The following is an 11,630-nucleotide window of genomic DNA, read 5'->3' as shown; positions in this document are numbered from 1 at the left end:
TGCCTAGATAATAATGAAACAAGGAACCATTTCCTCAACGTGGTATTCAGATGCCCCTATGTATACCGAAATGAATAATCGTACATTTGTAAATGCCCAAAAACGCCAAATCCCGGTCCCGTATCCGCGGTGTCAAATTTGATTCTCATCCGAGTTGCTGTGGTCATGATGCGTCGTCAAAGTATTAAGTGGACGGCCGAATGGGCAGTGTTTCCTATTTCCCGAAAACTATTGCAGCTGCTTGGATAGATTCCTTGCTACCCTAGCGACGGAGCGGTGGTGCCTTGTAGCTTCACCAAAGATTTCTGATAGGGTAAGTTTCGGAGAAGGGGTAGTAGATGCGGGGTCGACGTTGCTGTCGTCGGGCCTACCGGCCCTGCGCGCACTGAGAAATGAAGGGAGCGCAACGCCGGGAGGCACAATGACGTCTACAAAAGCCAATAGTCGACTAGATGAGTCTTTTAGCTGCGAAGGAAAGTACGAGTGTTTTATTTCACGGTCCACGATGTTTTCGATGGACTCGAGATGGTCATCTAGCGTGGCAAGGTCAGCGGCAAGGGAGTCGGCCTTGGAGCGCATGCGTGTCATAAGCTGGTTAACGTATGCCTCACGACGTAGCATCTGAGTAGATAGACGAGCATCGTGGGCAATAGAGGCCTGCGACTCGCTTGGTGCAAAATTCGATTTCACATTGCCCGCTGAGACGAGACTGTCGACTGCAGATCGGAGGTCAACCTTGAGGGAGTCGAACTTCCACGCCGCGATGCGGATGACGCGCCAGCAGCTCTCGAATTCAAGGTCCAACTCGTGTTTCGTGCCTGGTTGCGCGAGTCTCAGTTCCTGTTCGACTGTGCGGAGTTGAGACTCTGTCTGTTTCAGAGCATTGTCGAGGGGTGCCATTTCACGCAGGGTTGCATTGAACAGGAGTTCTAGCCGCGCCTGAGATGATAGAACGGCTTCCGGGGTTGACCATTGGCTGTTTTTATGGGAGCTAAAGTGCGGCACGTGCGGTGAGATACAGCTGGATGGGTATAGCGCCGAGATGGCACCTATGGAGCACATGGCTTGATACTGTTGCACCAGCTCAGGAAGGACAAGCAGATGCGAAATTGCGGCGCAAAGGATGATGTTGATGATGGCTCGGATCGCTGCCTCAAACAACGCCAGACGGGAACGCGGTTGATCTGCACATGCCGCGGTCGAATGAGCGTTCTGGTCTGGTGTATTGGGAGCCGCCTTCTCTGCCCTGGCAGGCTCAGCGGAGGATTGATGCCTTCTCCTGAGAGTAGTATGTTCTGCCTTTGCCCGCACACTCGGCAGAACCCAAGATGATTCGGTGATTGGAGTCTCGTAGATTGAAGGCATTATCAACTCTGGTCCTGGCACGGACGAGGTCGTAGACTCGGATCCATGTTTACATCCAGATTCTATGACCGATCGAGTCTGTTCCGGCACCTCAGAGCAGCTTCCACCTTTGGCATCTTCTCCCTCGGTGTGAGCTGAGGCTACCACCCAGGATTCACCCAAGACTGAAGCAGACATTGAGTTAGCGCTCAAAGTTGATATTGGCGTTATCCAGTCTTGAGCCCAAAAATCGCGTTCGAGGGAGAAATCTTGGTAATCGCCGGCCCAGAGGGTGATAAGCGGAACAGCTTTCAGCAGCAGTGTGAATATCTAGAAAGATCAAGATTATTGTGATAAATTAGTGGTGGGGTAGATTGTAAAGAACACAAGCTCTTATACAGTGTCGATCTAAAGAAAGCTGGCGGGGAAATTAGAAAAACGTCTGATGGTTCAGACGGCCCCTTCATAGCGGCAAGTGCACCATAACCCTTGTAATCTGCGTAGCCTGATAGGTAAAAATATTATAGCTTAGGTATCATCTTTACTCAACAGACGCTTCATATTTTTACTTTTAGTTTAAAAATATAGTTTTAAGAAGAAATATTTAACGTTATTTGGTTGTTGTCATCGGCGACCGGTGCAGCATGGCGGGGCTAAATCATACAAAGTCAGGTGACCGGAGGGGCTACATTAACCATTATTGGTTAGCTGGCTTGCTGAGCTAAGCTTAGCACTGTTGGCCTTTTGGCTATTGTCCATATTATTGTTCAATTAGAATTTGCGGTCTATGATTCCTGATAGTTTTGACTATAAGATCAATTCTCACTAGAAAGGGTATGCCTAAGATATCCTCTATGTAGTGGTGACAGTTAGCGGCCATAAGTACTTCGGCGCCGTTCTAGGAGTCGCCATAACCAACCTCTTACCTGCATGTTAATGTACTTCCAGGAAAAACCACTCTTTACAGGCCGCGGGGCCAAGGACCAGGTGGTCTGTCGAGCAGGGTGATCTGTACTGAATTCAGTTCAAAGCTTCTCTATTATTTTAGACAACGGAAGTGGGAATTTAAAGAGCATCGCATAGAGGGCCATCCCGTTTATTGTGCCCATCGTTTCAAATGAATCCGCCTTTGTAGGCTACGTAGTTGTGGCTGATACAGCTATATTCTGCCTTTATTGGGCATATTATAACATCACCTCATTAGGCTTCTGCGTAGCTTCACTATTTTCTCCGAGATCACCAGCTGTATTTTGTAACCCGTTGTTGGGTGTACAAAATGTTTACTACTAAGGTCAAACCTGGTGGTACATTCTCTCATTGGCGCAACGCGGAGACTTTATGTTCAATACTCAGCCAAAAGCTGCAAATTTCCCATGATTTTGGATTTTAAGGAGGGAAGACAATGATATTATAAGGATGTAAGTTATTGTTGCCCGAGGTTCAGGTAAAAGTGACAATCATAGGGTGTCAGTAAGAATTTAGCCTTAAAAATGCCTCGGGAATGTAAACCAACGCCAACATATAGCCAGAGCAAAGATCCAGCAACCTATAATAAACAGAAACCTTCTGTTTAGGCCCAGAGTAAGCACTCAAGGCACGAGCCCTGCTCATCCATCAGTTGAATAGTTCTCAAAAGTACTTTGACACTTCTGCAACCAAGGCAGCACATATCAAAAGAAGGCAGCTACTAGCTTTGCAGCGCCTGTTTTTGATGACGCCAGAACCTTCTGGCAAATGCAACCAGAGTACTGCTGTCCATAACAATGTCTTGTTCAGAATTGGTGGCAGCCGGACGCCACAAACATCGCGAATTCTAGCCGAATTTCCATTGTAAAGGCAACACGTGAACCTTGATCCATCTCCCATCCATGTATCTGGAGCTCTGCTTCTCCGTCAGAGATCTCAACATGTTACTCGCATGGCGGGAGAGGGTGGGTTTCAAGAGGAAACTGTACAAGCCCTTCTGCCAAGCTGCCAAACTTCAATAATCAAATTGCTAGCTTGTATAATATCGATTGTAATGCACGCCTTTACTGTAGATCTGGGAGTCTCCAGCCGTCCTCTTGCATTGATTGCCAATCTCGGCGCAGAGTGCAGTCAGGGGCGCGGCAAGCAGCATGAATCCGTCGAATACGCCCATCGCGAAAAGCTGATTGTCAACTATAGCTTTGAACAGGCCTGTGGTGATCTCGTGAGCGAATCTAGGCATTTTGAGCGTGAGCAGCCCGTTTGAGAAGTTTGCATGAGAGTCTGGCGGATTTCAAAAGTCTATATCGAACTTCCCATTCAACCAAAAAGGGCTGACCCCTCCTTGGAGAGATAAGTTCTGACTAATATACTTGTTGTCAGTTTATTATTATCAGACGGAAGGAAACGGAAGTCCTCTGCACTGACGCCTGAAAAATCAAGTACTCCATGGTCCGTATGAGGCTGTCTTGAAGTGCGGCAGCACAGCTTGCATACCGATCGTACTTCAACACACTAGCGCCGAGGAGGTTGGTGATAGCGAGTCTAGACATTGCGGTGTTGTTGGAGTAGAAGTCTGAAGGACTGAGAAACTTGAGGACAAGACATCATCGTCTTGCGGAAGGTGATGTGAAGACTCCATCACGGGCAAGGTGCAGCTTCTCAACCGTATCCGCTCTCGAATATGCTGGTTCTGAGCATAGTAGAAATATACCTGCTCAGTGTTAGAGACCGGGCGTGATTTTTATTGTAGGTGATGAAAGAGTTGCCTGACCCTGGAGGTTGCTTTCGGGTGTTATTAGCAAGTCACATGATGCTATGTAGTTATGAGCTACGAAGGTGACTACAAGCTGAATAGATAATATAAGAGGCTATTTTTATTATTCTTAGAGGTTATACTAGTATCATCTGTATTCATGAGCTGACATGTATCTTATTAGCAGTAGTAAATAATGTAGCTGTTATAGTACTAAACAAGGGGCTGTAGTATGTACTACTCAGAGTAACCGGACATAGATGCCTCTTGGGCGCTAGTAAACATTGGAACAATGGTGGTCCAGACTAGGCCATCACGGGATCCGTCCACCACTGGCTTTCGGCGACTCGCCGATCGGTCAGTCGACTAATCCGCGGTCGCTTGAAGAGCTCTTCGTTCTTCGCAAAGCCAACATGCGCCGAATTTATCCGTTACTACGAAATACAATACCATTTACGAAACCCGTCAGTCGCCGATATCCGTCGACCAGGGTCCAATGGCTATCGTCAACGTCTTTACGGCCGTGCTCTTGCTCTGATCAACAGGCACAACAACAGCCCTCAGAAAACCAAGCTGCGTCTTCGGCCGACTACCGCGCTTTAGGAACTGCTCAAGATCTCTTCACCACATCTATTTACAGTCCCGGGTCGCCTCTTTTCCTCCCTAACGGCACTCATATTATCAACAAGCTTATTTCCTTCCTCCGTACACAGTATCTTCAGTACGGGTTCCGTGAAGTCCTGACGCCGACAATATATAAACAATCGCTCTGGGAGGTCTCTGGTCACTGGCAAAACTACAAAGATGACATGTATGAGGTGCGTGGGCGAGGAGCAATGGGAGATACAGAGGGTGAGGCTGGGGAGAATGAGTCCTACGGACTCAAACCGATGAACTGCCCGGGACACTGTTTGCTGTTCAAGTCACAGAACCACTCCTACCGCGAGCTTCCTATACGCTACGCCGACTTCAGTCCTCTTCACCGAAACGAGATTTCTGGTTCGCTGAGCGGCCTCACACGCGTCCGACGATTCCACCAAGACGACGGCCATATTTTCTGTCGGCCGCAGCAGATTAAAGGAGAGATCAAATCCGCGCTTGGGTTTGTCGACCTGGTGATGACCACATTTGGATTAGGACCCTATCGACTCGTGCTGTCTACGAGGCCCGAAAAGGATTTCATCGGCGATCTCCAGCTGTGGGACAGTGCGGAAGCTCAGCTGCGCGAAGCTCTAGACCAGACCGGGAAAAACTGGGCGATAAACGAAGGTGACGGCGCTTTTTACGGGCCCAAGATCGATATCCAGCTTCAGGACCAGGCTGGCAAGTACCATCAGTTGTCTACTATTCAACTGGACATGAACCTGCCACGGCGCTTTGAATTGGAGTACCAAGTTGCAGAGGGAGAGGAAGACTACAATCCAGCGACGCCTGGAAGGGCAACGCCCGTCTTGATCCACCGGGCGAATTTTGGATCTCTTGAGCGCTTCCTTGCCCTGCTCATTGAGCAATACTCGGGCCGCTGGCCGTTTTGGCTATCACCGCGGCAGGGCATCATATTAACCGTGAACCAGGACGACGCTGTTGTGAAGCAGGCGCATGAAGCAGCAGCGCAAATCTCAGGATTTAAGGCTCTTGATCAGAATGCGGCCGATGGAATACCTCAGCCTCTGTCAGCGACGGACTCTACATTTTTGATCGATGTCGATACGAGCAGTCAGACACTAAGCAAAAAGATCCAGCGGGCGAAGCAGATGAAATACAACCTCATCTTCATTCTCGGTCCCAAGGATCTTGCGGAGGGCCGGATCAGCGTCGATATTACGGGCCAGATGAATAGCAAACCTGACCATAATGCCGAGAAGCTGCAGGCAGTGCTGACCCAACGCGTGGGAAAGGAAGCGTTGCGAAAACCACGGGCGATTCCGTTGCCGGTTGATGATGTTCATGACTTATTGGTGCAATTGGAGAAGCACTTTGTATAATATATCGAAGATTTTAGGAGCCGCCTATGTACAGTATAACCATGTAGCCACAGAGTAAAGCGTGAGTTTGAAGACTCTTGACGAAAGTGTTTGTCTATGATTTTGTCGACTTGGAGCACGCGAGGCTTCCCGGAGTACGAGATACGCAGCCAGCGATCTAGAGCTGAAAATGAGGCGCATCGTGACCATCCCTGAGGGCGTTAGTTTGTGGATCGTCGAATTTGCCCAAAACAGTGCAATGTGAAGGGCGGCAGTAACTGTCTGGTTCTGTCTCCAGTCCCCGTTCCACTCTCCAATCTCCCCCGCCTTGCTGCGATGTCGCTCAGCCCTCCGATGAGGGGATCAAACTGTCAGAAACCAATCCTGGGCTCTATTATTGGACTCGCGACTTTTCGGAGTCTAGAGCCTCTGATATAATTGAGCTGGGCTTGGTCCGATCTCCTCTCCCTCCTTTTCCCGACTTTTCGTCTTCATGGCGATCTCAGCTGCTTTTTCATGGTCAAAGAAGCCAAATCATCGGCCATGGCCGACGCGCCATCGAAGTCCAATCCGTCCAGAAAGAGTGCCTTTTCATGCGAAGGATGTCGCAAGCGCAAAGTGGGTTTTCATTCTTTCTTCCCGTCCTCTTTATCTGCTCGGATAGATGCCGAATTGGTGTTCCCTGTCGCTGACCGGCAATTCGCTCTAGGTAAAATGCAACGGAGCCAGTCCGTCCTGTTCGCGATGCGCCGCACGAGGGACCCCATGCGTCTATAGTTTGTGAGTTGGAGTCCGTCCCGAATCTTACTCCGACGTTCTTATCTTCCCGATTCCCGTTGGCTAGCTCTGCATTAATATATGCAACCGATCCTCGGGCGGCTGCCGATCTTTTACATCACTTGCTGACGCTTGATGTTTTAGAGCTCCTACTTTGGCTTACACAAAACAGTTGGAGAGGCGAGTTGCAGAGTTAGAAGAGGCTCTGGCAAAACATCGCAGCCAGCAGACCTCAGATGCTGCCGCGGGAACCCCTTCATCTGCCGCCTCAACAAACGAAAACAGCCTGAATTCCACGAGCTCGAATCATAAAGATGATGAGATGAGCGGTGACCAGGGCCTATCGAGGGACTTTGAAGGGCTCAAAGTCGAACATGATGGACGAGTTTCTTTCCATGGGCCCACGAGTTTATTCCAACTTCCGAGCGGTGCATTGAACCCAGCTGTACCGAACCCCCAGCTTGCTACGCGAGTGGGCGGTCGTAAGGAAAGGCTGGTTAATAATGCATGGCGGGAGAGGGCGATTGAGCAGATGGCTACAATGCCTGTATGGTTGCGCAAATTCACTTTTTGATATCTGTTGTTGACTAACCAAGCTGCCGTACTAGGAACCGTTTCAATACCTTCTTGACTCTCACTGGTGCTGGATCCAGCCACTCTTCAACTTCGTCTACAGGCCCGTATTCACTCGTACGTAACGCCGTCACCAGCACCTTTGTACAAGCGCACTGACTTTTCCAACACAAAGGGGACATGAAACTTAACGGCCCGTACTATTCAGACGCTTTACTCAACGCAATTCTGTCGCATTCGGTACGGTGGTGTAAGGCGGAACCAAGGATTAGTCCTCTTTTGGAACAATATGAAGGTGGAGCCGTGTTCTGGCATCGTGCGGTGACAGGTCTTCATGACTCGCTCAGAGACGGCCATGTGGATATACCTACTATCCAGACTATGCTGCTTTTGAGTGCACGTGAATGTGGGCAGGGGAACAGAACTCAGGCATGGCTGTATAGTGGAATGGCATTTCGAATGCTAGATGACCTAGGGATCACCATTGACAGCCGCAAGTATTCGGACTCCGCTCAGCTGAGTGACGAGGATATCGAGATCCGGAACCGGCTTTTCTGGAGCTGTTATTTCTGGGATAAAATGATGTCTCTGTACTTCGGCAGGTCTCCGACATTGCAAAGCTCGCAAGGTTGCCCTCCGAGGACAATCCTGGACGATACTTCTGAGACTGAGTCATGGACTCCCCACGGGGTTGTTTTTGCCGACGGTTCAGAATACCCGCCTACGCAGGCCCGCTCCACGTCTTGTTTTATAGAAATGTGTGGTTTGATGGAAATTCTGAATCAGATTTTGGTTCATATTTATGACCACAACCGTCGAATTTCTGAGGCAGAGTTTCATACCTGCGTTCGCGAACAATCCCGCAACCTGAGTGGATGGTGGGATGAACTACCGGAGCATCTGAAGCTCATCCCAACAGATCTGCCTCCATACTCCCCTCCCAGTCACGTTGTGACATTAAAGTGCGTATAAATGCGGCCCTCATTGTGTTGACTTAAACTGACAATGATCAAGCTGTGTTTATCATACTATCAACATCCTGACTCACCGGCCTATTCTCTGCTCGAAATGGAGCCGTGAGGCGTACGACAAGAGCCACCTAGTTCACTGCATGACGTCCGCAACTGCCATCCTCTCGATATTTACAATGTACCGGCGCACTTTTGGGGATAGTCACATCGTCCTCTCAATCGCCTATAGCGTGTACACGGCCGCTTCAATTTTTCTCCTCGAGATCCAGGCGCTGAAATTCGCGGCTCCGGGCTCACTGGAGAAATTGAAGATCTGCATCTCTGCGTTAGAAGCCGTTAGCGTTTCCAGTCCTGGTATGTATCTAGAGAACGTGTGTCCACTCAATGGTCAAACCGACTAACTATACATGTCTAGTGATCACTACAGCATTAAGCCTCATATACCAAGAAATCCAACGCTTGCGTGTGGACCACAAAATCGAACTATCCATTCCAGAGCGAAACGCACTACACCCTCAACCACAACAACCTTCAATTACACATCGCCACTCTCCCGCTGATCAATATCCTCTGTCCAACATACCCCCTACATCTCACCCTGTCTCCACGCACCACAGAACCCCTTCTACGATCTCTCATGCACGCGTCGATATCAGCGCATCCACAAACCAGTTCTACCCCTATCAACCGTCCATGTACGCGTCGGAATTCGGTACATCTCATCATGATGTTCCGCGGTCAGCAGTAACGCACGATTTCAACGGGTTAGCGGAACCGTTAATGTCGCTAGAAAATCCCGCTTCCTATGAGTTCACTCCGGAGGTGTTTGAGGCATTTTCGTATGCGGAACCTATTACGACGAATATGACGCCTGCGGAGGGGTATGGATGGGTTGGGCGGTCTTAGCTTTGTGAATTTATGTTGAAAATGAATTGCACATAATCTTTATACGTTGTACATCAGGGGGTATATAGCAACTCCAGCACTATGAATAATAAAACAGTATATTTCGAAACCCAAACGGTCCGAAACGCCGAAACAAATGGGGGTTTATAGACCAGTTTGCTCCCCATTCTTTGGTCGAACCCGAGCACGCCACCTGAGATACCAAGGCCCCTCAAAAAGCTCTCCCATCAGTTCAATATCCACTCCCTTAGTCTCAGGCATCCATATGCCGAGGACAACTAAACCCACAAAACATATGATAGCCCAGAACATGTACGCGCCCCAATCATGCAACGAGACAAACATGTTGGGCGTCACGCGCACGACAGCAAACTGGAAGAACCAGTGAAGCGACATGCTTACGGCATAGCTGACATTCCGGATGCGCGTAGGGAATATTTCCGTTCCGTAGAGGTATGGAACTGTGCAGAGGCCAATGGACCAGCCGATGGCGTAGATGAAAACGGCTGCGATGGCTGTGTTGGAAGCGGGTTTGTTTACCAGCTCCGTATCATCGCTTGGGCGGAGAACGCCCATGTAGCAGGCTAGATAGACATGCGCGGCTAGTTGGAGTGTTAAGCCGAGGAGCACACAATAACGACGGCCTAGAAAGTCGATCAACCCCCATGTAAAGGCCATGGTGAAGACGAGCTTGACGACTCCGTAGGCACCCGAGGAGACGAGGGATGTAGCGTTCCCTGTGACGCCAGCGGACTCGAAGATGGTCGAAACGTAGTAGGTTATGCCATTGCCGCCCGTCCATTGGGAGATCGTCTGCATGGCCATCAAGAGCCAGAAGCGCTGACGATAGTTGGGATTTGATTGCGTTTCTTTAAAAGCTGTCCAGTTGGAGATGGATGAAAGAGTGTCAGCTCTGAAGCGCGCTTGGGTAGTTATGAGGCTGAACTCCTCTTCGATTTTGGGGGACAAAGCATCCAATCCGCGGAGGCGAGCGAGGACATTCCGCCCTTCTTCGAGACGAGATTTTGAGACGAGATAGCGGGGAGTCTCTGGGATCATAGTCGAGGCACCGAAGGCGACCCCGACAGGGATCAATGGTATAGATTGCACTAGGCGGTATTGCGATCGTGTTGGAGACATGTGGATATTAGCGCCGTAATTAATAAAAAAGCCTAAATGCCATATTAGAAACGAATGGGTATGCAAGAAAGGACGCCTTACCAAGAGCTAGCACTGTCAGCAGAACGACCATGTAAATACTGACAATCAGACCTCGCGTTCGTGCGGGCGCTGAGAACGGTCAGTCACACTCAATCCCAGGGCCGGCTTCACAAACCAATTTCTGACAAGTATAACGGCGTCGCCACGGTTAACGCGCCAGCACCGAGTCCACCCCATATCCTAGCAAACAGCAGCAGTCCATACATCCCTGAGGCAAACACCTGGATGAATGTGCCTGACATCCACACCGCACAGGCTAATTGCCATGACCGGAGTCTTCCCAGCCGGTCATTCAAGTCTAAAGAAACCAAAGCGCCAAGTGCCGCACCCAGGACATTGAAAGAAGTTATATTCGCTACGCGGTTCGCTAAGCCGGTCTCGTTGTTCGTCCAGTTCGAGTCGAGGAGGTTGAAGTCGGCCTTGAAGGAGTAGAGGCGCACAGAAGCGCTGTATCCACCCTCATCGTAGCCTAGAGACTTCAAACATCAGCAAGAGTCTCGACTAAATTCGACAAATGGGTCAAAATAGATGATACCTTTAGGGATGCTACCGCACGCTATGACGAGGATCACAAAGGCGTAAAAGGAAGGAGTGGTCCACCGCGACCTATCCAACTCCAACCGCCTCATGACGGGCGACGGCGACTGCCGACTGGGCGGGGCGGCCAAAAGATTGAATCTCGGTCTGATCCCGCAAATCTTAGACCGATTCTTGCCATTCGACGTTCAGGTTTCGGCAGAGGGCTCGGTCCTCGGGAGGATCATGAGGTGTTGGAGGGGTGTGACAAAGGAAATCTCCAGAAGACGCTGCTCGGTCAATTTCCGCACCTTGCACGCACTGTCATCGACAAGTACTCTCGTGGACTCACGTCAAATTTCCGAGCAAAAATGGCATGAGAATCTGAGAAATACTACTCAGTCTGTGAACTGGCATCTATCTGTTAGATCTAATTCTCAGGTACGTCAATTGAGCATCAAGATCGATTGGAGTTCTCCTGACGGATCCACAGCATCCACAATCTCACCAACGGGCCCCATCTTGCTCAGCCTGGGACGGAAGCGGATCAGAGTCTTTACCAAGCAATATACGCCGAGCCAACCCATTCTCGATGATCAGCGATGCATTGAGAACTTGGGAAACTAGCCAGGCTTC

General features: G+C 49.7%; 5 protein-coding genes across 5 annotated transcripts, besides 1 other annotated feature; 2 read left to right on the top strand and 3 right to left on the bottom strand.

The window, feature by feature from the left end:
• Positions 1 to 11,630: part of a sequence feature (contig 1.14 1606..364334(-1)) that runs on past both edges of the window.
• ANIA_00934 (uncharacterized protein) lies at positions 229 to 2,276 on the bottom strand (the record flags this gene model as incomplete). The annotated part of the gene is made up of 2 exons (XM_653446.1): positions 229 to 1,674; positions 2,271 to 2,276. The coding sequence occupies 2 exons, from the start codon at positions 2,274 to 2,276 to the stop codon at positions 229 to 231; spliced, it is 1,452 nt and encodes a 483-aa protein (XP_658538.1).
• Positions 3,158 to 4,001, bottom strand: ANIA_00935 (uncharacterized protein; the record flags this gene model as incomplete). The annotated part of the gene is made up of 3 exons (XM_050613276.1): positions 3,739 to 4,001; positions 3,379 to 3,545; positions 3,158 to 3,315 (listed from the first exon to the last, which is right to left on the bottom strand). The coding sequence occupies exons 1-3, from the start codon at positions 3,861 to 3,863 to the stop codon at positions 3,158 to 3,160; spliced, it is 450 nt and encodes a 149-aa protein (XP_050469104.1). The 5' UTR covers positions 3,864 to 4,001.
• ANIA_00936 (threonine--tRNA ligase MST1) lies at positions 4,468 to 6,051 on the top strand (the record flags this gene model as incomplete). The annotated part of the gene is made up of 1 exon (XM_653448.2): positions 4,468 to 6,051. Exon 1 carries the CDS (start codon positions 4,480 to 4,482, stop codon positions 6,049 to 6,051), a length of 1,572 nt encoding a protein of 523 aa, XP_658540.1. The 5' UTR covers positions 4,468 to 4,479.
• ANIA_00937 (putative C6 transcription factor) lies at positions 6,574 to 9,342 on the top strand (the record flags this gene model as incomplete). The annotated part of the gene is made up of 9 exons (XM_050613275.1): positions 6,574 to 6,648; positions 6,690 to 6,707; positions 6,740 to 6,810; positions 6,952 to 7,354; positions 7,416 to 7,497; positions 7,556 to 8,342; positions 8,395 to 8,705; positions 8,767 to 9,232; positions 9,315 to 9,342. 9 exons carry the CDS (start codon positions 6,574 to 6,576, stop codon positions 9,340 to 9,342), a joined length of 2,241 nt encoding a protein of 746 aa, XP_050469103.1.
• ANIA_00938 (putative MFS quinate transporter) lies at positions 9,402 to 11,194 on the bottom strand (the record flags this gene model as incomplete). The annotated part of the gene is made up of 3 exons (XM_653450.2): positions 11,014 to 11,194; positions 10,594 to 10,947; positions 9,402 to 10,429 (listed from the first exon to the last, which is right to left on the bottom strand). Exons 1-3 carry the CDS (start codon positions 11,105 to 11,107, stop codon positions 9,402 to 9,404), a joined length of 1,476 nt encoding a protein of 491 aa, XP_658542.1. The 5' UTR covers positions 11,108 to 11,194.

Source organism: Aspergillus nidulans, chromosome VIII (genome assembly GCF_000011425.1).
Source record: "Aspergillus nidulans FGSC A4 chromosome VIII".
In the NCBI taxonomy this organism is placed as follows: domain Eukaryota; kingdom Fungi; phylum Ascomycota; class Eurotiomycetes; order Eurotiales; family Aspergillaceae; genus Aspergillus; species Aspergillus nidulans.
Note: the sequence above shows the minus strand (reverse complement) of the source record. Positions and strands in the feature narration are given on the sequence as shown.